This window comes from Herpailurus yagouaroundi, unplaced genomic scaffold, assembly GCF_014898765.1.
Source record: "Herpailurus yagouaroundi ecotype Mexico unplaced genomic scaffold, PumYag 569, whole genome shotgun sequence".
NCBI lineage: Eukaryota > Metazoa > Chordata > Mammalia > Carnivora > Felidae > Herpailurus > Herpailurus yagouaroundi.
In genome coordinates this window covers 2,558,424-2,578,766 of record NW_024412786.1, presented here as the reverse complement: position 1 = coordinate 2,578,766, position 20,343 = coordinate 2,558,424, and the positions used below count along the sequence as shown (strand labels likewise).

Genomic DNA, 20,343 nt, shown 5'->3' with positions numbered 1-20,343 from the left:
GACAATTCAAACTTGTCACATTCTCTTGCTAACAGGTTTCTTGTGGAACAGCAGGAGGGAAGGGACCTGTGTCTGTCTTCTTGTCCAGTGTCCTCAGGAAAAAGAAGTACTTGCTGAGGGGATGCAGGGAGCGGGCCGGGCTCGAGTGAGCTCCTCCCTGAATAAGCCACCCTGTGTGACTTTGAGCCAGTCTCGCTCGCTCTCTGGGCCTCAACCTACTCCACCCCGCCCCCATCTCCCCAGATTCAGGGAACTGGGCAAATAATGTCTCGTCCCCAGAAATTAGGAGGAGGGACCCAGACCGACCCCCTTCCAGCTCATTCACACTCTCCCTCAGTGAGTCCCTGGCGTCTGTCTTCAGCCTCCCACGGGCACCTCCTCCCAGCCGCACCCTGCCAGCCCCTCCCAGGTGCCTGTGGAGCCGCCAGCTCCCACAGCACCTCCGACCCCAGGCGGCACAACATGGGGGCTCTAAGGCCCTGGGCCCGGTTCCCACTACTGGTTGTGGGCCACCTGCTGGCCCTGGGGATTGGGGCTGCTGTGTTTCAGGCCCTGGAGGGGCCGCCAGCCCTCCGGCTCCAGGCCGAGCTCAGGACCGAGTTGGCCACTTTCCAGGCAGAATATGGGGCCTGCCTGCCACCTGGGGCACTGGAGGAGCTGCTGGGCACCGCCCTGGCGGCCCAGGTACGCGGGGTCTCCAGCTGGGGCGATGGCTCAGAGGCTGGGAACTGGGATCTGCCCTCGGCCCTGCTCTTCACTGCCAGCATCCTCACCACCACGGGTAAGGCTGCCAGGCGGCCGGGCAGGCGGGGGTTCCTGGGGGGCCCTGGCGATGTAGCCCTTCCCTCAGCCCCAAAAGGCCAGACAGATCCCAGGCCTGACTCGGCCTGACATCAGAGCTGGGGCTTCCCACACCGGTACCCCAACTGGTACCTCAAGTTCAGCGGCCAGGCAGGGTGTGTCCTCCTCAGCCACACACCCCGACGCCCCCTGACATCCGGGAGAGATGCCCAGACCCCGTGGCCCGAGGCAAGGTGGGGAACAGGTATTGTAGGGTGGATTCTTCAACGGAGGAGAATGGAGTGAACCCAGGAGTGCAGGTCAGGACCACCGACTCCGGAGAGAGTGGCCAGGGGGAGGAAGTCCCGATGAAACGTTAGCCATGGCAAGAGGGCACAGAGATGAGGGATGACGGAATTCCTGGCAGAGGGAACAGCATGTGTGAAGGCGCAGGGAAATAAAGGAATGGGACCCACAGCCCTGGGGGTTTTTTTGTCCTGTGAGTGGACATCGTCCGTACAAACATCTGCAGAGTGTCTAAATGTCGTCTAAATCTGTATTCCCAACTTCTCTTGGACAATCAGGAGAGCTATATTCACTCTGAGCCACAATCCCTGCGAGGCGGCATATTGTCTGGAGAGGAACAAGGCCTGTACCCTTGGACAGAACGCCTCCTCCCCAGGCCAAGCCAACGCTCTTGTCTCACATCTGGCCCCCCTAGGCGTTTGCGTTTACAACCTCTGGACTAGCTGGTCCTGTTCTCCCAGCACACCCTGCTCTCCCGCCTCTCCCTGCCTTGCACACGCTTTTTTCCAGTCCTGACTGCCCTCTCTCACGCACGCTGCCTCTTTTGCCGCCGTTCATGTCGTGTCTCCACTGACTTTCCTTCGTTGTCGTCTCCACCAAAAGGCAGGGCCTGGGCAGACTCAGATTCCAGTGCAAGGCCTGGCACACAGGGTGTCTCAAGACACCTTTGGGCAGGGGAAGAGTGCGTAACGTTCTTCCCAGTGGATCTGGAAGCATCGTATTGGTCAAGGGCAGAGCTGAGGAACCGGAGAAAACCAAGCTTCCTCTGGGGCAGGATAGGGGTTCTCAGAACTGTCCCAGCCCCAAGAGGCCTAAGGTGACTGCCTCTTTTAATGTTCCATTTCCCAGAAAAGAGTGGGCACAGAGGTAAAGGGACTTGTCCAAGACCCCCAGCGGATGAGGAGCAAAGCCAGCCAGAGCACAGGCGGGAGCCGGTCCCCCCATCTCAGCCACTAGAGGGCGGTCTTCTGCCAGAGGCCTCGTTGGGGGAAGGGGGGGGAACCACGGCCGGCATCCCGCTCGAGGGCTCATCGCCCACCGCCTCTCTCCTTTCCAGGTTATGGCTGCATGGCCCCGCTGTCGGCGGGCGGAAAGGCCTTCTGCGTGGTCTACGCGGCCCTGGGGCTGCCAGCCTCGTTAGCGCTCCTGGCCGCACTGCGCCGCTGCCTGCTGCCTCTGCTCAGCCGCCCAGGGGCCTGGGTAGCGGCCTACTGGCGGCCGGCCCCGGCCAGGGCCGCGTTGCTACGGGCAGCCGGACTGGGCCTGCTAGTGGCTGGCGCCTTCGTGCTGCTGCCAGCGCTGGTGCTGTGGGGCGTCCAGGGTGACTGCAGCCTGCTGGAGGCCATCTACTTCTGCTTCAGCTCCCTCAGCACCATCGGCCTGGGGGACCTGCTGCCGGGTCACGGCCGTGGCCTGCATCCGGTGCTTTACCACCTGGGCCAGCTCGCACTTCTCGGTGAGTCCAGCTGCCAAGGAGCGTGAGGGCGAGAGGAGGGAAGAGGCGCCCGGACTACGACTCCGTAAACCACTGGGGAGGCCGAGCCGCCCAGGTGGAGGAACCCTGCCCTGGGCTGTGGTGTGGGAGTCGTAGAACCCTGACGGCACCTCTGCGTGGCGCCGGGTGCCGGGGTGGCGGGTCACCTGGCTGGGAGGTGGCAGGGAGCATACGGGCACTGCCAGAGCTGTGCCAGCAACCTCTCCTCACCAGGTTACTTGCTCCTCGGGCTCCTGGCCATGCTGCTGGCTGTGGAGACCTTCTCAGAGCTGCCACAGGTCCGCGCCGTGGTGAAGTTCTTTGGGTCCAGTGGCCCGCGGACGGCTGAAGACCAAAGCGGCATCCTAGGCCAAGATGAACTGGCCCTGAGCACCCTGCCACCCTCGGCCGCAGCCCCAGAACAGACCCCAACTTGCTGATGGGTGCGAGGTGATGGAGTTGAGCTCTGTTCAGGTGGACGAGCTTGAGGAGGAAGCCCCCAGTGATGGGAGGGGAGGGTGTGATTGTAAGGACCTCAGGCAATAGTGGTTTGTTTTGTTTTGTTTTTTTAAAGGGAAAGGCAATAGCCCTGTTCTGGTCCCTTCTTTCAAAGTGGGACCCCTAGGGGCGCCTGGGTGGCTCAGTCGGTTGGGCGACCGACTCGGCTCAGGTCATGATCTCACAGCTTGTGAGTTTCAGCCCCGCATCGGGCTCTGTGCTGACAGCCCAGAGCCTGGAGCCTGCTTTTGATTCTGTGTCTCCCTCTCTCTGTCCCACCACTGCTTGCACTCTTTCTCTCTCTCTCTCAGAAATAAATAAACGTTAAAAAATTTAAAAAAAATTTAAAAAATGGGATCCCTAAAGCGATCAACGACCCAAACCCCACCATCCTTAAACCCCATCATCCTTTGAAGGCCGAGGGGGGTCCTCTGCCGCATCTGGGAAACTCAAAGCCCGCCCAGCCCCACTTCGGATCGCAGACAGCCTTATCGGCCTAGCCCCGCCCCCTTCCGTCTATTGAAAGCCCCAGGGCTGAGAAAGGCAGGCCTGGTGTGGCCTCGTCCAACTTTATTGCTCGCGAAGATCAGGAAAGGGGGGAGGGCGGGGGCGCAGCGGCTCACCGGCCATCCCTGTCCCCCCGCTGGCCGGCCCGGGCCCTGCCATCGGGGAGGGGTTCTGTAGGGGTGCTCCTGGGACCCCTAGGCCCCGCGAACACACGCACACACACTCACACGGACAAATAAATACGGCCCGGACGGCACGGCCGTCCAGCCGCTCCTGTCTGTCGGGCCCCCAGAGGCCGCCCTTCTTCCCCCCACACGGGGGCGACGGTGGCCCCTACGGGCGGCGCGCCGCGTCCGTGCGGCCCGGGTCCTCCGCAGCGCTAGTCCGGGGCGGCGACCCGGCGCGGCAGCGAGAAAGCCTGCGGTCCGAGTGGATGAGGCCTCAGCTCAGCGAACAGCGCTCGCGCCGGCTCAGCTGCCGGCTCAGCTTGCGGCGCCGCTGCTCCAGGCCGCGTTCCAGGCGCTCGTCCTCCTCCAGGGCGCTGGGAGGGAGAGGCTTGAAGTCAGAGTCGGGGCCCCAACCCTAGTCTGCCCCCCTGGCCAGAGCGAGCCCTCCTAGGGAATCCGCCCCTAGACGCGCCCCCCCCCCACCCCCAGCGCGGTCCCCACCCCACTCACATCCGCTCTTTGTGGTCCAAGTCCCGGACCAGCTCATCCCGCTGGTTCACCAGCGACACCAGCTCCTCCAGCAGAAGCTGCTCTCGGCGTTGCTGCGCGGCCGTTTTCAGCCAGTCTGAGGGCGGAGGAGGCCGAGGGTCAGGAGGCGCCCGTCCCTGCTCTGTACCGGCTCTCACCCTCTCCGGGCCCCATCTCCCACCTTCGATAGCTAGCATCGCCCGCAGCTCCCGGCTCAGCAGTTCGAACCTCCGCTCCAGGTCTTGCTCCTCGATACTGGGGTGGAGGGTGCGGGGTGGGTCAGGAAAAGGGGAACAGGAGAGGAAGGGGTCCCGGGGCTCTGACTACTCCCTGGCCTCCCATCCCACCTCATTACCAGTTCGTGTGGAGGGTTGGGCTGAGGAAAGCGCTATACCCCCGTCCCTGCCCCAGATCATCTTCCTTCCAACTGTTCTCCAAATGCTGGATGCTTATAGTGTCTCCTCCCATCCCCACTGCTTTTTACTTTTTAATTTTTAAATATGTATTTATTTTTGAGAGAGACAGAGCATAAGTGGGAGAAGGGCAGAGAGAGGGGGAGACACAGAATCCGAAGCAGGCTCCAGGCTGTGAGCTGTTAGCACAGAGTCCAACGTAGGGCTCAAACTCACGAGCCATGAGATCATAACCTGAGCCAAAGTCGGACGCTTAACTGACTGAGCCACCCAGGCACCCCTCCCTTTTTTTTTTTTTTTTTTAAATTAGGAAACAACCTTGCAGGATCATTTGGATGAACATTATTCATCAGCAGCAAGTATGAGACACTAAAATTATTCTGAAAAATTATCTAAAATCCAAAAGGGAGGCAGACTTGCCTTCATCCTGCAGGACTATCAAAGCAATCATGGTCAAGAGTTGCTTTTGACCCCACTTGAAACCAGCTCAGATCTCTGTGGGCCTCAGTTTTTCTTATTGGAAAGGAACAGGGTCAAAGGAACAGGCACTCAGCCCTGACTTGCCTGTACCACGTTTTTCTCTGGGCCTTAGTTTTCGGATTCATAAAAACAGTACCAATAAAACAGGTGTACAGTTCATACAGGACTTTTGAGAAGAAGAAAATAAGGTGACTGGGCAATTTTCCAAAAAGACCTTTGCAGAAAGAAGAAAGTAGTGAATAGTTCTAACCAAAGTGGCCAAGATTCCCCTCTGTCCTGCACGCCCGGGGCGGGTTGGGGGCGGGGCCTGGAGTGGGAGGGGCTCACTCACAGCAGCTGCAGCTGGTCTTGCCTGCGGATGAGAGCATTCTTCTTGTTGACCAATGTGAACCACTCCTGGATCAGCACCTCCTCCTGCAACCTGTTGGCACCTGAACCCGGCCAGGACAGTCACCAGGCCTGCTGTCAACCCAGGTGGCAAGAGTAGGGTGGCTGGGGATTGGGGCTCGCTTCCTTACGGCATCCCAGAAGCCGGAGCCTGGTGCCTCCAGCAAGCTGCTTCCCTTGTCCCGCTGTAAATGGGGACAGTGACCCCAGCCTTGCCTCCTCCCAACTCCTCCCCAGATCAGGAAGGGCTGCAGGGCTGGGCAGATCTGGTGGCATGTGTTGGGGAGTGGACTCCAGATGTCTGCCCCACCTGACTCCATAAGGCTCCTCAGCTGTGTCTCCACCTCCGCTGCCCGCCCATCTATCTGTCTCTGCTCCTGTTCCAGGGCCTGCAGCTCTGCGCACACGTACTGACTTGTGTCCTGGAACCGTTGCTGCAGAAAAGGGGGGGCAGGGGGGGCTCAGTCCAGGCTCTGCCTGGGAAGTGCCACCCACCAGCTCCTCCCTCCTCAGCCCTCCTTACCAGCCCAGCCTCTTCCCCTGGACTTGGGGGTGGCTCCTCCGGTGGGGAACTCCCACCTGCAGACAGAGACCGGGCTAAGGCACCTCCATCTGACAGCTGCCCCCAGGGCGTCCCCAGCTCAGGATCTGTGAACAGCCTGAACTGAGCTGGGTCACTACTCCTTCACAACTACTCACCAGGGGGCTGCTGTGGGGCTGTGGTTGTAGATGGGCCAGGGGCAGGGCTGGGGTCAGGGCCCAGGCCTTCCTGTGGAGAAAGGGGCCGGTGAGGGCTTGCAGGGCTCCCCAACAGCCCTGCCCTAGGGCCAGCCAGAGCCGCATGCACACGCAGGGGAGGAGAGGCCCTCAGTTCCAGGCCCTGCCCACCCCAACTGTTTCTCCAGTCCTGCATGCACAGAACTCCACCCTCCGTCCCCTCCAGGGAAAGTGCCTCCCCAAGGGAAGGCCATGGCCTTCACCCTGCCTGGCCCTGTGATCCTGGGCCAGTCCACTCCCACTCTGGGAGCCTCACAGTCCTTGTTCCCTGGGCTGGGTTTACAAGGCTTTTGTGAGAGTCAGGGGTGAAAGGCTGTGAGGGGCCTGGCTGGGGCCTCTCCTTCTCCCTCTCGCCCCTTCCTGCTTGGAGCTCCCTCAGGCCACCTCCGACTCCCATCACCTAGTGCTTGAGTCTCCATCATGGCCAGGGGCCCACGCGGTGACACTGAGCTCCCTTGATGCGTGCACCTCATCTCCAGACCCAGGCCATCTTGGGCCAGCACCTCCATATCCTGGCCAAAAGGGGGCACCCTCCCACCTTATCAATTCCCACGCCCAGACTGCTGTGCTCTTCGTAGAACACTGAGAACAGGTCAGGTGGGCTGGGCCTACCAATTTCAGTCTCCAAAGGCAGGGCTGGCCCTTAATGTGCCCTGCCCCTGGCGACTTGCTGGGTGGGTGGGGGGTCAGCTCCGGGGGCTCAGGTCAGCAGATAGCCTGGCCCCTTTGATGGCTCCTGCTCGGGCCACCCTTCTAGGTCACAGGATGGGGAGAAGGTTGAACTACCCCACTGTCCACTCCATCCTGCGCTTCTCTGAGAAGCGTCCCTGGACAGATGGCGGTCAGATGCCATCCTCTCTGGCCCGTGTCAGTGGCCACTACCCACTCCCTGCCTGCTGACTCTATCCTCAAGTCACAACTGAGGGGTCTTCCCAAAACCTTCACTGGATGGTGTCACTCCCCCAGCCCCCCGACCCCTCTCAGCGCCCAATCTTGTTGCCAAGGCCTGTTGGCATCTCCAGCCTCAACTCCTACTACCCCAGACCCCACCCAGACACCAGCCGTTGGCCATAGCAATGGACTTTCGCTTCCCCAAATAGCTTCCTCAGCCTGGACTGGCCTCTATCTGGGGAAACCTGACATCAGCAACCTTCATGACCCGGCTCGGCTCCACCTCCATGAGGCCCCTTCGGGCTCCCACACAGCTTTCTGTCTCTCTTCCCGAACTTCACCCCTCCTGAAGCCCGGAGAGTGCCCCCCTCCATGGCCTCCCAGGCCTCCCCAATCCCTGCTTGCATTCCCATCATAGCTGCTGGTTATCTGTGTCTCCCTGCCCAGAGGCAGCCCCTGCAGACAGGATGGGGCCCGGAGAATGCACTCAGGGCCCACCAATTAGCGCTGTTGACTAGACATTGATGCGTTGGACCCGGTGCATATAATGACTCCACCAGTCCCCCCAACAGCTCTGTGATTCAGGGGTCGTAACATCACCACTTCACAGAACAGGACACCAAAGGTCAGAGATGAAGCTCATATAGGTCTGGCCTAGGATCCAGGGCCGTCTAATTCAAAGATGTGTTCCCAAGCTGGGCCACCCACTGGCTGTTTGCCTCTGGGCCGGTCATACTCCCCGGGCTTCTGTTTGTCTTTATGTGAGAGAAATCCGAACCCTGTGGAAACTGGGGGTGGCAGGGTTCCAGAAAGGCATCTGGGGAAGAACACAGTTCCCCTTTCTTGACGGCACCCTGAAGTAGTATCTCAAGGCCACTCCGTGAAGGACTTAGGCATTTGCTGCTTCTCCTCAGGGAAAGAGGACAGAAAGGTTAAGTGGCTCGCCCAGAGTCCCGCAGCCAGCCAGCCAGTAGTGCTGAGCCTAGTAGAGGGCACCGTTTCATAGTTCCGGCTTCACGGGTGTTCTCAACTTTCTCCCTGAACCTCAATGTTCCCACCTGCAAATGGGGTAATCATTCCTCCCTGGAAGGGACATTGTGAGAAGTCAGTTGGGAGCTAACAAGGGGTCATGGGGGCAGGGCCTGGCACGCAGCGTGCACTCCACCCACAGAGCAGGCAGAGGCACAAGAGTGGAGGAGAAACCCCAACCTCAGCAGCCACTGAGCTTACTCACTCAGCCCCGATGGGAATTCCAATGCTTCCTCCTGTCTGACCCCAATTCCCCTTTCTATACCCTCACGCATGGCCCCTCCTCCAGGAAGCCTTGCTGGGCAGCACCAGAGGCACCCTGCCCTCCTCCTGGCGTTGCTTCGGCCCCACCCCAGCTTCAAGGTGCCTGACTTCATCCCATCCAGGACTTTGGGAGCTCCCAAGGGCAGGGACAGGCCTGACCTCCTCCTACTGCATGCATAGGGCATGGGGGATGGGAACAGCCAATAAGGAGGAGTCCCCTCCAGCCCTGTGGGTCACAGATCTCCTGTGGGACAAGGGCTCGGGAGGGGCCTGGCTCAGAAGGACCAGATGCTGGGACTTGGGCAGAGAAGGGTGTAGGACGGAGCCTCCCCTCTAAGATTTAAGGAGCCAGTGACATATATTAATGAGACTGTGGCCAGAGGACAACAGACAGGCCAGGGGTGACTGTGTCCCTCTGGCCCTTGCGTATCACATCTCCTAGGGGTGCCTCTGGTGCCGCCTCTGTCTCTCATTCACAATGCTGTGCCTCTGACCCGCTCAAGGCTCCCGCTCTCCAAACCTGCGGACCTCGTGGGAGATGACTGGCAGATCCCTAAAGGAAACCTGAGCTTTCCTGCTAAGAGCACACTTTTCCTTAAGCAGGTCCCCCCATTTGAGAACCATCTCTTCCCATCTTATCAGCCTAGCTCACATGGCTGCTTCTTCCAGAAAGCCTTTCCCGGTTTATTCCCTCCTTTCTTTGGAACGTCATCCCTGGGCAGCTGAAGGCTTGCTGAGTGGCCTGACAGGGCTGCCCCTGCTGTTGCGGGCAGGATGGGTGCAGGGGGTGGAAGGAACCCCAGCTGGGAAGCCACTTCAGTGGCACTTGTCCTTGAGCAAATCCCTGCCTTCTCTGGGACCACCTCCCCTTCAGTGCAATGACCATATGATACCCTGGGAGACCCGAACCTGAGAAATGCAGGGGCTGGGGGAGTGGGGTGGAGGGGGCACCAGGCAGGGTCTCCCAGCTTCAACCTCCCATTATCAGAGAAGAATGGGTCTCCGGGATCTGGAGTTAAAGATCCGAATCAGAGCTACTTGGAACAGGGAGGCCCTGGCTGGCCCCGCTCAGGACAGAAGCCCTGCCCAGCCTACAGGGCAATGGTGGCTGCTGAGCAACCCAGGGCCAACCTCAGGGAAAGAAACGCCCCCACCCACTTCACAGTCCCTAAAGAGCAGCGTGCTGAGTGCTGACAACCATGGAGCCTCCTAGGAACTTCCTGCTACAGCCCTGATTCCACTACCTGGGTGTCAGGCATTAAGAACCATTAGCATAGATTCCAAGCTGGCAGCAAAGGTGGAGACCCTGCCCAGGAGGCCGCTCTGGGCCTGGGGGGCCTCGGCCTGCACGTGTCCCCTGAACAGAAGCCCACTCCGTCGCCGCCGGGGGACTCTTCCCGGACACCACGGCCCCCGCACTCAGAAAGCGCCTCGCCGCGTCCAGCCGAGTCCTGCTGCCCTGAAGCCGCCGCCCCTGCGCCGTCTCTGCCCTTGGGGCCCCTCAGGACCCATCCCTCTCTGCCCGGCCACCCTCGACCCCGCGCCACAGGAGGGCACTCACCGCAGCCGCGGCCCCGGCGGCCCCCGCGTCCGGGTCTTCCACCGAGAAGGAGTTGCTGTTCCGCAGCCGCGAGCGCCTCTTCTTCAGCAGGTCGGCGTCGCGCACGTGGGAGAAGGAGCCGTGCGCGCGGGGCGGGGGCACCGGCCCGGCCTCCCCGTTGACCGACGGCCGCCGCAGCCTCACGCCGCCCCCGGCGCCCGGCGCCCCCGCCCCGTTCACCAGCCCCTCGGCCGGGGGCACGGACGCCCGGGCTCCGGGACCGTCGGCAGGGGCTTCCGCGGAGCGCGCCTCCGGGGCGGCCTCCGCACCGCGGTCCTTGGAGGCCGCCTCGGGAGCCGCCCCGTCCGCGCGGTTCTCGGGCTCCTTGAGCCCCTTGGGCCCCTTGGGCTCCTCCGGCGCCTCGGCCCGGTGTTCGCGCAGCCGCTGCGCCAGGCCCCCGGCGTCCAGGCCGTCGGGCGGGCTCGGCTGGGCGCTGGCCACGCGGTACGTGCCAGCGCCGCCGCCGCCCTCCAGCTGCACCAGCTGCAACTCCTGCCCGGTGCAGAAGGCGCGGATCTGGCACAGGTACGTCATGACGATGAGCTTGTCGGGCACCGACAGCAGCACCATGTCCGCCGGCTCCAGCAGCCGCGACACGCCCAGAGCCGCGAAGCCATCGAAGGCCTAGGAACGGTGCGCTGGGGATCAGCGGCGGCGGCGGCGGCGGCGGGTGTTACCCAGCGACGCTGCGGCCCCGCCCAGGACCGCCGGAGGAATCCCCGCGAACTGGCACGCCGGGGTTTTGCCTAGCAACGCCTTCACCCTTCTATTGGGGGAAATCTAGCAACAGGGCCCGCCCCCGCGTCACCCAGCAACTGCACACCAAAGGGCGGTTTTGGAAAAACCATCTGGGGGAAATAGGCTTTAAAACAAAACAAAACTAAGAAAAGCGAACAGTTTAAAGACCAAGAGGGTAAAAAAATGACAGAACTTCCCAAACCCACTTGCTGGGGCCCTGCAGCCCGTAGGTTCCTCTCCTAAGGACAGACGGACCCTAAATGTTGGATCTACGGCCTGGCTCTGGACCCTTTCCCCCCAGGCATCGCTCCCTCTCCATCTCACCTGCTTGTTGTTCTGCTTGATGTTGAGTGGGTCCAGGGAGGCGTAGTCACTGCAGAGAGAGGGCCGGTCAGAGGCTGAAATCACACTGCCCTCCCAGCAGGCTCCCTCATTCATTCCCACCCCCTCTGGCCGCTCACATCTTGTCTGGGTAGAATCGGTGCAGGATGGCACAGAAGGCCAAGCCGTTGCGCCAAGATGTAGTGAAGTTGGTGACTCGGACGCCACGGTAGCCAGCGGTGACTTCCTGGCACCACTCCAGCAGGGATTGACTGGAGCTGACCAGAGCACGTGGTGCCTAGGGACACAGGGATGGGCTCAGGGAATGTGAACGGAGGACCTGTATACCCTCTGACCCCTGGGCACAGAATAGCCCTGGCTCTGGGTTTGCAGGGGTCACCAGAGACCACTGGCCAGAGCCTTGGGACTAGGCAAAGGGTTTCCAGCTCTGTGGTTATCTACCAAGGTCACCTAAAAGGTCAGTGGCCCCCAGGCAAGATCAGAGGTCACCAGCAGCCACACCTCAAGGTCAGCCCAGAAAATCAGCTTAGGGGTGTCCGGGTCCATGCAGCCCAGGGAAGACAGATGGGGGAGCCAGGGCATCCTGAGAGAGGAGAGGGTGAGGGGGGCTCCTTGAAGCTGAGCCCCTATCCCACCGCACCCCAGTCGACCAGGTGGGTCCATGCAGAGCCGCCGTTAGCTCAGCCCCAGGTTAGTGGAAAGCAGCGGACTGGGCCCTCGGCGGCCCCCATCCCTACCTGGCTGCCTGGCAGCCTCCCGTCCTCTTCAGGCTCCTCTGGGGAAGAGGCCCCCGAGGGCCTGGGCACCCCAGCCCCTGCCCCGCTGGCCACCTGCACCTCAATCAGGCTGGCCTCCGGGAGGTTTCCCTCAGCTTCTTGTCCCTGCTCAGTCCCTGAGAACCCGACCTCTGCTTCCTGGGCCTCAAAAACACCAGATTCGTTCTCTGGAGGCCCTAAAATCTCCGTCTCTGCTTCCTGGGCCCCCCAAGCCCCAGACTTGGCCTCTGAAACTCCCAGCACCTCAGCTTCTGCCTCCTGGGCCCTCAAAACTGTGGTCTCTGCCTCTGCTCCCTGGGGCCCTAAAGCTCCACGCTTAGTGATGGAATCCTGCAAAGCTTCATATTGGAGAGTCTCCCAGAGCCCAGTCTCTGCCTCCTGGACCCCCAAAGTCTTAGCCTTGTCCTTCTCAGCCTCTAAAACTGTCGTTTCTGTCTGTTGGGTCCCCAGTCCCTCAGCCTCTGCCCTTCCAACTCCTGGCCCTGAAACCCTTGAACCCCCCACCTCTGTCTCCAGGGCTCCTGCTATCTGATTTTCTATCCTGGGAACCCCTGAACCCCCAGCTTCTATCTCCTGGGTCCCCGGTATCTCCGCTGCTGCTGTCTCAGTCTCAAACCCTGGGATCCCTGAGCCCCCTACCTCTGTTTCCCGGGTCCCTGCTGTCTCAGATTTTATCCCTGAACCCCCCACCTCAGCCTCTTGGGTTTCCAGTATCTCAGCCTCTGCCGTCTCAGCTTCTATCTCTGGCATCCGGGAACCTCCCACCTCTGTCTCCTGGGCCCCCAATATTTCACATTCTGCTATCTCAGCTTCTATCCTCAGTATCCCTGAACCACCAGCTATCTCCTGGGTCCCCAATATCTCAGTCTCTGCCATCCTAGTCTTTGTCCCCAGAAACCCTGAACCCTCAGCCTCTGTTTTCTGGGCTCCCAGTTCCTCAGACTCTGCCATCCCAGCAGCCTCTGACTCTAGGAGCCCTGATCTCACGATCTGTGTCTCCTGGGCCCCCAACGCCTTGGCTTCTGCTGTCCCCATCTCTATCTCTGGGAACCCTGATCCCTCCACTTCGGTCTCCTGGGTCCCCAGTACCTCTGACTCTGCCACCCCCGTCTCTGTTCCCAGGACCCTTGAATCCCGAGTCTCTGCCTCCCAGACCCCCAGATCCCTAGACATCACCCCCTGGTCAGTTGCTGGCGGGGCTCCCTGGTACCCGCTCACCTGGGGCCTGGTGCTTGCTGCTCCAACAGAGGGACCCTGCTCCAGGCCTGTCCCCCCAACACCAGGGGCTCTGCCTCTCACCTCTGCACCCTCTCTCTCCTGGCTTGCAGCAGCCCTGGCCCCACTGAGGTCACCGAGATGCCTGGTGTGCCCTGCAGGGTCTGCTGGGGGTGGGCTCAGGACTGTGGGAGCCTCATCCCTGGTCCTGACCCCTGTCTTCCCCTGAGAGCCCCTTGGAGGAGCCTCGGGAGTCCCCTTGAATCTTGCCTCAGACATCACCCCTACAGCCTCTGGTCCCTCAGTGTCCACATGTCTCACCTTTGACATCTGCTCAGTATCCACTTGACTCCCTTCTAAACTCTCTTCAGCCTCCCCGGCTCTGACGTCTGACCTCTTAGTGTTCACCTCTCTGACTCCTGACTCCTGGTCAGTGTCCGTCCCCCCAGCCCCCTGCCTATCCCCAGCGCTCCTCCCCTTAACCTTAGGTTTCTGCCCCCCCAAAGAGTCTCTGGAGCCTCCACCCTCAATGCCTGGGGCCAGCCTGGCTCCCTGAGCCTCTGTCCCTTCCTGCGGGCTTTCCTGGGCCTGGGTCTGCCCAGAAGAACGCACTCCTGCCGGGGGATCCCCTGAGGCTTTGGGGGCCTCATCTTCCCCTTGGGGGACTAGGGGCCAGGGGGCATCAGAGCCTTTCCGGAGCCGAGGGGCTGGGGTGGGGGCCACCTCCTGGCCTGGCTGTCTTGAAGACCTGAGGAGAGAGCAGGAGGAGAGAGCATTTTTAGCCCCATCCCCGCCCTTCAGGTTCCTAGGGCCCTGGAAAGGCACGCTGGTAGGAGTGCAGCTTTCTAACAGTGGGCAGGGGACAGGGCTCGTGCCAAAGCTCACCTCTTCTCTGGTGGGGTTCCCGGGGGCCTTGGGGCCTTGAGGCCCACCTGGCCCCCTGCTACAGTAGCTCTTTCAGACCCCTGGCCCTGGGAGGTCCTGGCTGGGGGCGCAGGGGCACTCACAGGGGCCGGGCTGGTATCCTCCACACTAGAGGGGTTGGCAGCTGGGGAGGAAGGAAGGGAGGGGTGCTGAGGCCTGGGCCCTGAGGCTGGAGGTCCATTCCCTCCCCGGTCCCAACCCGAGCCTGGGCCTCACCTGCCTGCTGGTGCTGGGCCCGGCCCTCCTCCTCCTCCTCACAAAGTGTCTTCAGCTCCCGAGGGGGATCTGGGGTGGGGATGGTGGGGGGGGGGGGGGCAGGTCAGCCCAGGGGAGGGCCCTGCAGGTCTGACCCCCTCCCCCCAACCAGAGTCCTGGGCCTACCTGGGAAACGCCCCAGCCTCAGGGCACCGCCCCGGCCTGCGAGAAGAGACAGGCCCTCGGATGCAGAGAAAGAGAGAGAGAGAACCACAAGGACAGACAGAAACAAAGCCTTAACAGGCAAAAGGGAGGGATGAGGAAGCCAGTGAGGAGGGCCAGGGTGGGTGGCGAGGGCTGGGGACATCAGACTCCCCTCTGCGCGTTTGGCCCTGCCGTCTCCGGGCAGGTACCCGCTCAGGGCTGATGAGAGGGCCAGCGGCTCTGGGAACCCATCCTGCAGGACTCAGCCAAGAACCCAGGCCGCCACAGGACCAGGAGCCAAGTTTGGACAGTCAGGGCTGCCGGGGCAGGTTGGGGCTGCCAGGGCCGTAGTGAGCCCCCTCACTGGGCGTGCTCAAGGCAGGCCCTGGCCCGGCACAGCGAGGGGCTTATGGGCGGGCTTATCCCCCACCCTCCCTAGGTCTTGGAGATCTCAGTCCATGGTAGGCTGTGAGCCCACCTGGCTGGGGGACACGAGTCCGTGCCTCAGGGGCACCTGGACCATTGGCCTCCTCCTCGTCACTCTCCGCGAAGTCGTCCAGGTTGCCCACGTCACTAGGCTTCACGCTTATGAGGCTTGCAAGACTCTGCATATCATCGTCCCTGGGGGTGGGGTGGGGTCAGAGGTCAGGGGTCGGGGCTGGGGACAGAGATTACAGACTAAGGCCAAGGGAGGAGGATGGGCACTCACGTGGCACGGCCCTCGCGCAGCAGAACCCCCGAGAGAGTGAGGCTCAGCTCCGCGTGCACCACCTTCACCGACTTGGGCTTCAGCCGCAGCCGCAGGGGGACTGGGGCAGGCACGGGCCCCGCATGGCGGGCCAGGTCCACCTCCGCGGTGGCCAGCACCTTCCGCTGCCCCTTGGATTCCTGTGGGCCGGGGAGGAGGGCCGGGGGGAGGAGCATCAGTGCCGCCCCCGAGGCCCCAAGAGCCCAAGCCCCGGCCTGCCCGGCCACTCACATTCTCAATGATAAACGTCCACTCTTTGGCCTCGTACCGGTCCACGTGAGGGTCCTGGGAAAAGGGGGAGCTGGTGAGTACGGGGGCTGCTGGGGTGAGGGCGGTACGGGGAGGAGGGCCAGCCGCCTCTCACACTGCTTCTGGCAGCTATGTGTGCATGCTACCTGCTCCAGAGAGACCTCCTGGGCCACCCACACTGAGCAGGCTACCCCCACCCCCATCTTGCTTCTTGGCCTCACCCCTCCGTTCTGATTTGGACGCATAACACCCTGGGATCCCTCGGGGCTGCCTGGGTTGTAATCGGCCCCTCCCATTCCCACCTACGCAGGAAGGTTAGAGACTCACCCTGTATAGGGTCACAGAGACGTCCACATTCTCTGGCACCATCCACACCACGGTGCCCCGGTATGGGTTCTGGATGCCTGGCTGCCAGCTGTGGGCCTGCAATGAGCAGTCTGAAGCCTCCCCTGACTCTTAAGTCTCCCCTCGTCCCCTGTCCTTATCCCCAAACTTGACCTCGTCTTTCTCTCCATTCTGTGGATTCTTTTGTTTTTTGTTTTTTTTTTAAATGTTCATTTAGTTTTGAGAGAGAGAGCACAAGCAAGGGAGGGCAGAGAGAGAAGGGGGACACAGAATCCGAAGGAGGCTCCAGGCTCTGAGCTGTCAGCACGGAGCCCAATGCGGGGCTCGAACCCCCGAACCACGAGATCATGACCTGAGCCGAAGTTAGACGCTTAACCGACTGAGCCACCCAGGTGCCCTAGCGTTGATTTAGTTTTGAGAGAGAGACAGAGAGAGAGAGAGAGAGAGAGAGAGAGAGAGAGAGAGCACGAGCAGGGGAGGGGCACAGAGAGAGGGGGACAGAGGATCTGAGGCAGCCTCAAGATGACAGCAGCAAGCCCAACGCGGGGCTCCAACTTGTGAAGCACGAGATGGTGACCTGAGCCCAAGTCGGAGTTTCAACCAACTGAGCCACCCAGGAGCCCCCTTTCTGCGGATTCTGGTCCAAACCCGAAGCTGACTCCACTCTCCCATCAGTCCTCACCCACTTACCCCGCACCCACTGTTGGCCTCACCCCCAACCTGGACCCCCCAGCTGACAACCTCCCCCACCTTGGAGCAGATGCGTCTGTTCCGCCGGGTCCATACCACCACCAGCTTATCCGGTTGCCTAGGGGTAGGGAGAGAGGGGGCTACTCAGTCGGGCCCACTCGCCCAGCCTCTCCATCTCCTCCGGGGTCTTCCTTCTGCCCACACCCTCCTCGCCCAGGAGAGGGACTGGACAGCCCATTATCTGGAGCCACCAGGAGCAGGGTGGAGCTGCTTGAGGCAGGGTGAGGCCCAGGGCAGAAGGGCAAAGGCCCAGATGTGTGTGGGCCGACAGGGATTATGAAGACAGGCAGCCAGAGAGACAGAGACATATAGAGAGACAGGCACACACAGAGACAGGGAGATACACATAAACACAGCGAGGACCCTGCAAGAGACACACAGACTCAGAGACACAGGGAGAGACAGACTTGGAGGAAAACAAACCCCATCACTCACAAATATGTGGGGAGTGTGCACCGTGAGCCCAGCCCGGTTTAGGGGCAGAGCAGAGCACAGAAGAAATGAGACCCTTTCGGGGGCTGAGGACAACAGAGGTAGGGGTGGAGGGCCAATCAAGAAAGAAAATAAGTGAACAAGCTGGCTTCAGGGAGATGGGAGAGAGCCACTGGGGTCTCCTTGAACTTGGGGTGTCTGAGCAAGGCATGAGTGGGGGAGGGACAAGCTCGTGAGGCTCTGGAGAAGGAGGGTTCCAGAAGGGATGGCAAGTGCAAGGGTCCGACGTTGGGGACGGAGCAGGGGGGGTGGGGGCTCGGGATCAGAGCGAGGGGCAGAGGGTGGGAGGTGATCAGAGACACACAGGGTCAGTTTGTCATCAGACAACCACCCAGGGCCTTCCACGTCCAGCCCTTCGCTGGGGTCAGAGGCCCTGAGAGCCAGCCATGCCCCCACCTCTCAAACCCAGAGCCCTGGACTCTAGCTCTGCAGGGCCCCTGACTCCCACAAGGGGCATCAAGAAAGACTTCCAGAAGGTGACATCCAAACCAACTGCATACACCGGGGCCGACTCAGAGAAGAGGCAGAGACGTGAAGAGACAGACAAAACAAGGGCCAAGAGTTGCCCGTGCAGGGCCCAGCCCCACAGCGATAACACGTGGGTGCGGGGAGAAGGTCCTTTTGGGTTAGAGGGTCCAAGTGCTGCCCACGAGGGTGGGGGTGGTTGAGGGGACCATCAGGCCGAGGGCAGTACAAGAGCCCTCTTTGCCTGTACCCGGCCCCAGGCCAGGGCACTTAGGTTCACCCACCTCACTGCCCCTCTGTAGGCGGGGGCCAGGATAAATGGCTCTCCCGTCAACCCCTGAGGATCCTGAGGCCCGGAGAGGTTGGGAGCCAGGCAAGGTCACAAAGCCAAGCGCAGAGCCCGCCAGCCTGCAGCCAAGCTCCTCTCCCCAACCCCAAACTGCAGGTGATGGCTGAGCAAAAGTAACCACCACGGGGCCTTCCCAGAAAGGGGAAGCAGACAGGGGTGCCTAGAGAGGGCGGGGCCTGGCTGGGCAGCCTGACTCAGGCCAGGCACGCCCTCCTGGGGAGCCTGAGATCTGGGCAGGGGCAGCTTCCTAGCCTGGGCTCCTAGCTCAGAAGCCCAGTAGGCCCTGCCCACCCCCGTGACTCAGATGCATTGACACTGCCCGCACCCTAGGCCTGCTCTCTGGGACCATGCCCAGCGTCCCCTTGGGCTCATCCTGGATGCTGGGGCAGAAGGTAGAAGCCAGAGACCAGAGTTCAAGTCCTAGCCCTGTGCTGTGTTACCCTAGTCAGCCCCTGTCTTCTCTGGGCCTCGCCAAATGGAGTGAAGGGCCCTCCAGCTGGCCCAGTCAAAACCACGGATCTGGCTGCTGCCCAAGGGACCCTAGCCTCCTGCTCACTCCCCTCCCTTTGGACCCCATGATCCCTTCCTGCCCCAGCAGCTTTCTCTTGGGAGCCTAAATTTAGCCCCGCCTGGCGGGCGAGGCCCCCACAGCTGCGCCCTAATCCAGCCAAGGGAAGCCGACACCAGTGAGCACGTATATTTAGGGTGTGACGCAGGGGTCCGGGCAGCTGCGGGTGGGAGCCATGTGAACAAGATGCCCCCGGCTCCTTTGGCAGTCTGAGCCAGGTTCTGTGCTCTCTCACACATCTCCCCCTGACCGGGCCACCTCGCCCTCCCTAAGCCCTCTCTCCTCCCAGACTCACAACCTTCTAGGCCCTCAGGCCCCTTTAAGCCGATCCCTGCCTCCCTCCTCATCCCTCTCAGTACTCAGTTTCCCCTTTTAAGGACATTGTGGAGACATATCCAGCCTCCCAGCATCCACTCTGGCTGAGGCCTGCGTGTGTGCGTGCGTGCGTGTTCCTCTGGCTCAACAAGTGGGCAGAGGGGGAGGGGGCAACATCCTTGTTCTGAGCTGGACCCGTCGATGGAGGTTTCTGCCGCGGCCTGGCCACCCACAGACCTCAAAATTTGCTCCCTTTTCCGATGCCACCCGGAACCATCCCTCTGGTCAAAAAAACAGGAGGCCTCCCTTCCCCCAGCCCTGAGCGCAGCCGAGGAAGATGGGGGCACAGACAGACAGATTCCCAGGCCTGCAAATTCTGACCTCCACTCCCCAACAGCTACCCACACCACCAAGTCTAGGGGCCCCACAAACTGCAGAGGCACTTTTGAATCTCTGTCTGGGACGCCAGGGCCCAAGGTGGGGCAAGGGGCCTGTTTGGCCCCTGGGTTGGGGGCAGGGTTCTCTCAGGCTTCAACGGGCGCCGCCACAGGGTCCCGGCCAGCCCGCGGGGTCCCCCAGGCCTCCCTGTCACTCACCATTTCTTGGTGCACTCCACCACCAGCTCGTGGTAACAGGCCACAAACTGGAACTTGGCGGCCCGCTTGCCCACGCGCTGCAGGCGCTTCCACACCGAGGTCATGGCCCCCGCCGCCCCCGCCGCCGGATCCTCAGACTCTGGGCTCCCGCTGGCCCGAGACCGCTGGCCGGCCCTGGGTCCCCATGGCCTCCGGGGCTGCTATCCGAGCCGCCCGTCCCGTCCGTCGGAGATGTCCGAGGCTCGGACCCGGGGCCGATCTCCCCGGGGAGGCCGCTGGGGCCTGCCGGGTGGTCCGGCTGAGTCGGCGGGTTGTCCGGGGCGCGTCGGGTCGCTGGAGCGCTGAGCGGCGAGCGCGCCGTTTCCTGGAGCCGCACCCCCGTCGGAAGGCGGGCGGGGCTCCGGCGGGGGCGGGGGCCGGGGCCCGGGCGGGAGCGGGGGGGCGGGGCGGCCCGGCTTCCGGGGCCTCGCGCCTCTACCGCGGTTGGCGGGGAGGGGAGGGGTACCGAGGGGGACGCCCGGTCCGCAGCGCCGGCTCGCAGCGCGCCGAGGCGGTGCGGACGCGGGGGCCAGGGGAGAGAGCAACCAACAACTTGGTGCCGCCCTCTCGAGCATTGCCCTGGCCGCCACCCTTCCTGCCCGCAGCCCTGGGAGGTATGTACTGTTGGCCCCATTTCACAGGTGGTGGAAACAGAGACCCGGGAAGAACAGACTTGCTCAGGTCCACACTGAGAACCTGGGCCAGAGCCAACTGCCCTCGACACGGGTGGCGGACTCCTGCTGCCACCCAAGTCTTAACCTAAGTAGGAAGGAGCAGAGCCAGGGGTCAACCTGGGTGGCCCTACCTGTGGGCAGCACCCACTTGCCAGTCTCAGAACCTGACTCCTTAGCTGGCAAGTGGGAAGACAGCCCCAACATCACACAAGCAGCTGACTTCCAACAAGTGTGTGACCTTGGGCAAAGCACCAACAC

At 62.0% G+C, this 20,343-nt stretch overlaps 2 protein-coding genes across 7 annotated transcripts; one reads left to right on the top strand and one right to left on the bottom strand.

The window, feature by feature from the left end:
* The first annotated feature begins 266 nt into the window (after window positions 1-266).
* KCNK7 (potassium two pore domain channel subfamily K member 7) lies at window positions 267-3,146 on the top strand. The gene is made up of 3 exons (XM_040466243.1): window positions 267-781; window positions 2,144-2,542; window positions 2,795-3,146. Exons 1-3 carry the CDS (start codon window positions 463-465, stop codon window positions 2,998-3,000), a joined length of 924 nt encoding a protein of 307 aa, XP_040322177.1. The 5' UTR covers window positions 267-462; the 3' UTR covers window positions 3,001-3,146.
* A 447-nt stretch (window positions 3,147-3,593) lies between these two features.
* Window positions 3,594-19,764, bottom strand: EHBP1L1 (EH domain binding protein 1 like 1). Of its 6 annotated transcripts, none has more exons than XM_040465607.1 (20): window positions 19,373-19,764; window positions 16,588-16,645; window positions 15,820-15,915; window positions 15,475-15,528; window positions 15,205-15,383; window positions 14,974-15,116; window positions 14,478-14,513; window positions 14,313-14,381; window positions 14,058-14,220; window positions 11,919-13,920; window positions 11,301-11,458; window positions 11,164-11,212; window positions 10,063-10,725; window positions 6,240-6,309; window positions 6,064-6,119; window positions 5,851-5,974; window positions 5,485-5,584; window positions 4,442-4,515; window positions 4,243-4,357; window positions 3,594-4,106 (listed from the first exon to the last, which is right to left on the bottom strand). In XM_040465607.1, exons 1-20 carry the CDS (start codon window positions 19,474-19,476, stop codon window positions 4,007-4,009), a joined length of 4,413 nt encoding a protein of 1,470 aa, XP_040321541.1. In that variant the 5' UTR covers window positions 19,477-19,764; the 3' UTR covers window positions 3,594-4,006. The 6 variants fall into 6 exon arrangements, with proteins under 6 accessions (XP_040321541.1, XP_040321543.1, XP_040321544.1 ...); XM_040465609.1 differs by having other exon boundaries at window positions 13,176-13,920; XM_040465610.1 differs by having other exon boundaries at window positions 13,896-13,920; window positions 19,373-19,763.
* Window positions 19,765-20,343: the final 579 nt, after the last annotated feature.

What these genes read in the sequence shown, in the direction of transcription:
- KCNK7 (XM_040466243.1), top strand. Translation starts at nt 463, where the DNA reads ATGGGGGCTCTAAGGCCCTGGGCCCGGTTCCCACTACTGGTTGTGGGC. An exon ending in CAGCATCCTCACCACCACGG is followed by an intron (nt 782 to 2,143) that starts GTAAGGCTGCCA and finishes TCTCCTTTCCAG; the next exon opens with GTTATGGCTGCATGGCCCCG. An exon ending in GGGCCAGCTCGCACTTCTCG is followed by an intron (nt 2,543 to 2,794) that starts GTGAGTCCAGCT and finishes TCTCCTCACCAG; the next exon opens with GTTACTTGCTCCTCGGGCTC.
- EHBP1L1 (XM_040465607.1), bottom strand. Translation starts at nt 19,476, where the DNA reads ATGACCTCGGTGTGGAAGCGCCTGCAGCGCGTGGGCAAGCGGGCCGCC. An exon ending in GGCCCAGCACCAGCAGGCAG is followed by an intron (nt 14,221 to 14,312) that starts GTGAGGCCCAGG and finishes CTTCCTCCCCAG; the next exon opens with CTGCCAACCCCTCTAGTGTG. An exon ending in GAGGAGCCTTATGGAGTCAG is followed by an intron (nt 5,585 to 5,850) that starts GTGGGGCAGACA and finishes GGCCGGGTTCAG; the next exon opens with GTGCCAACAGGTTGCAGGAG.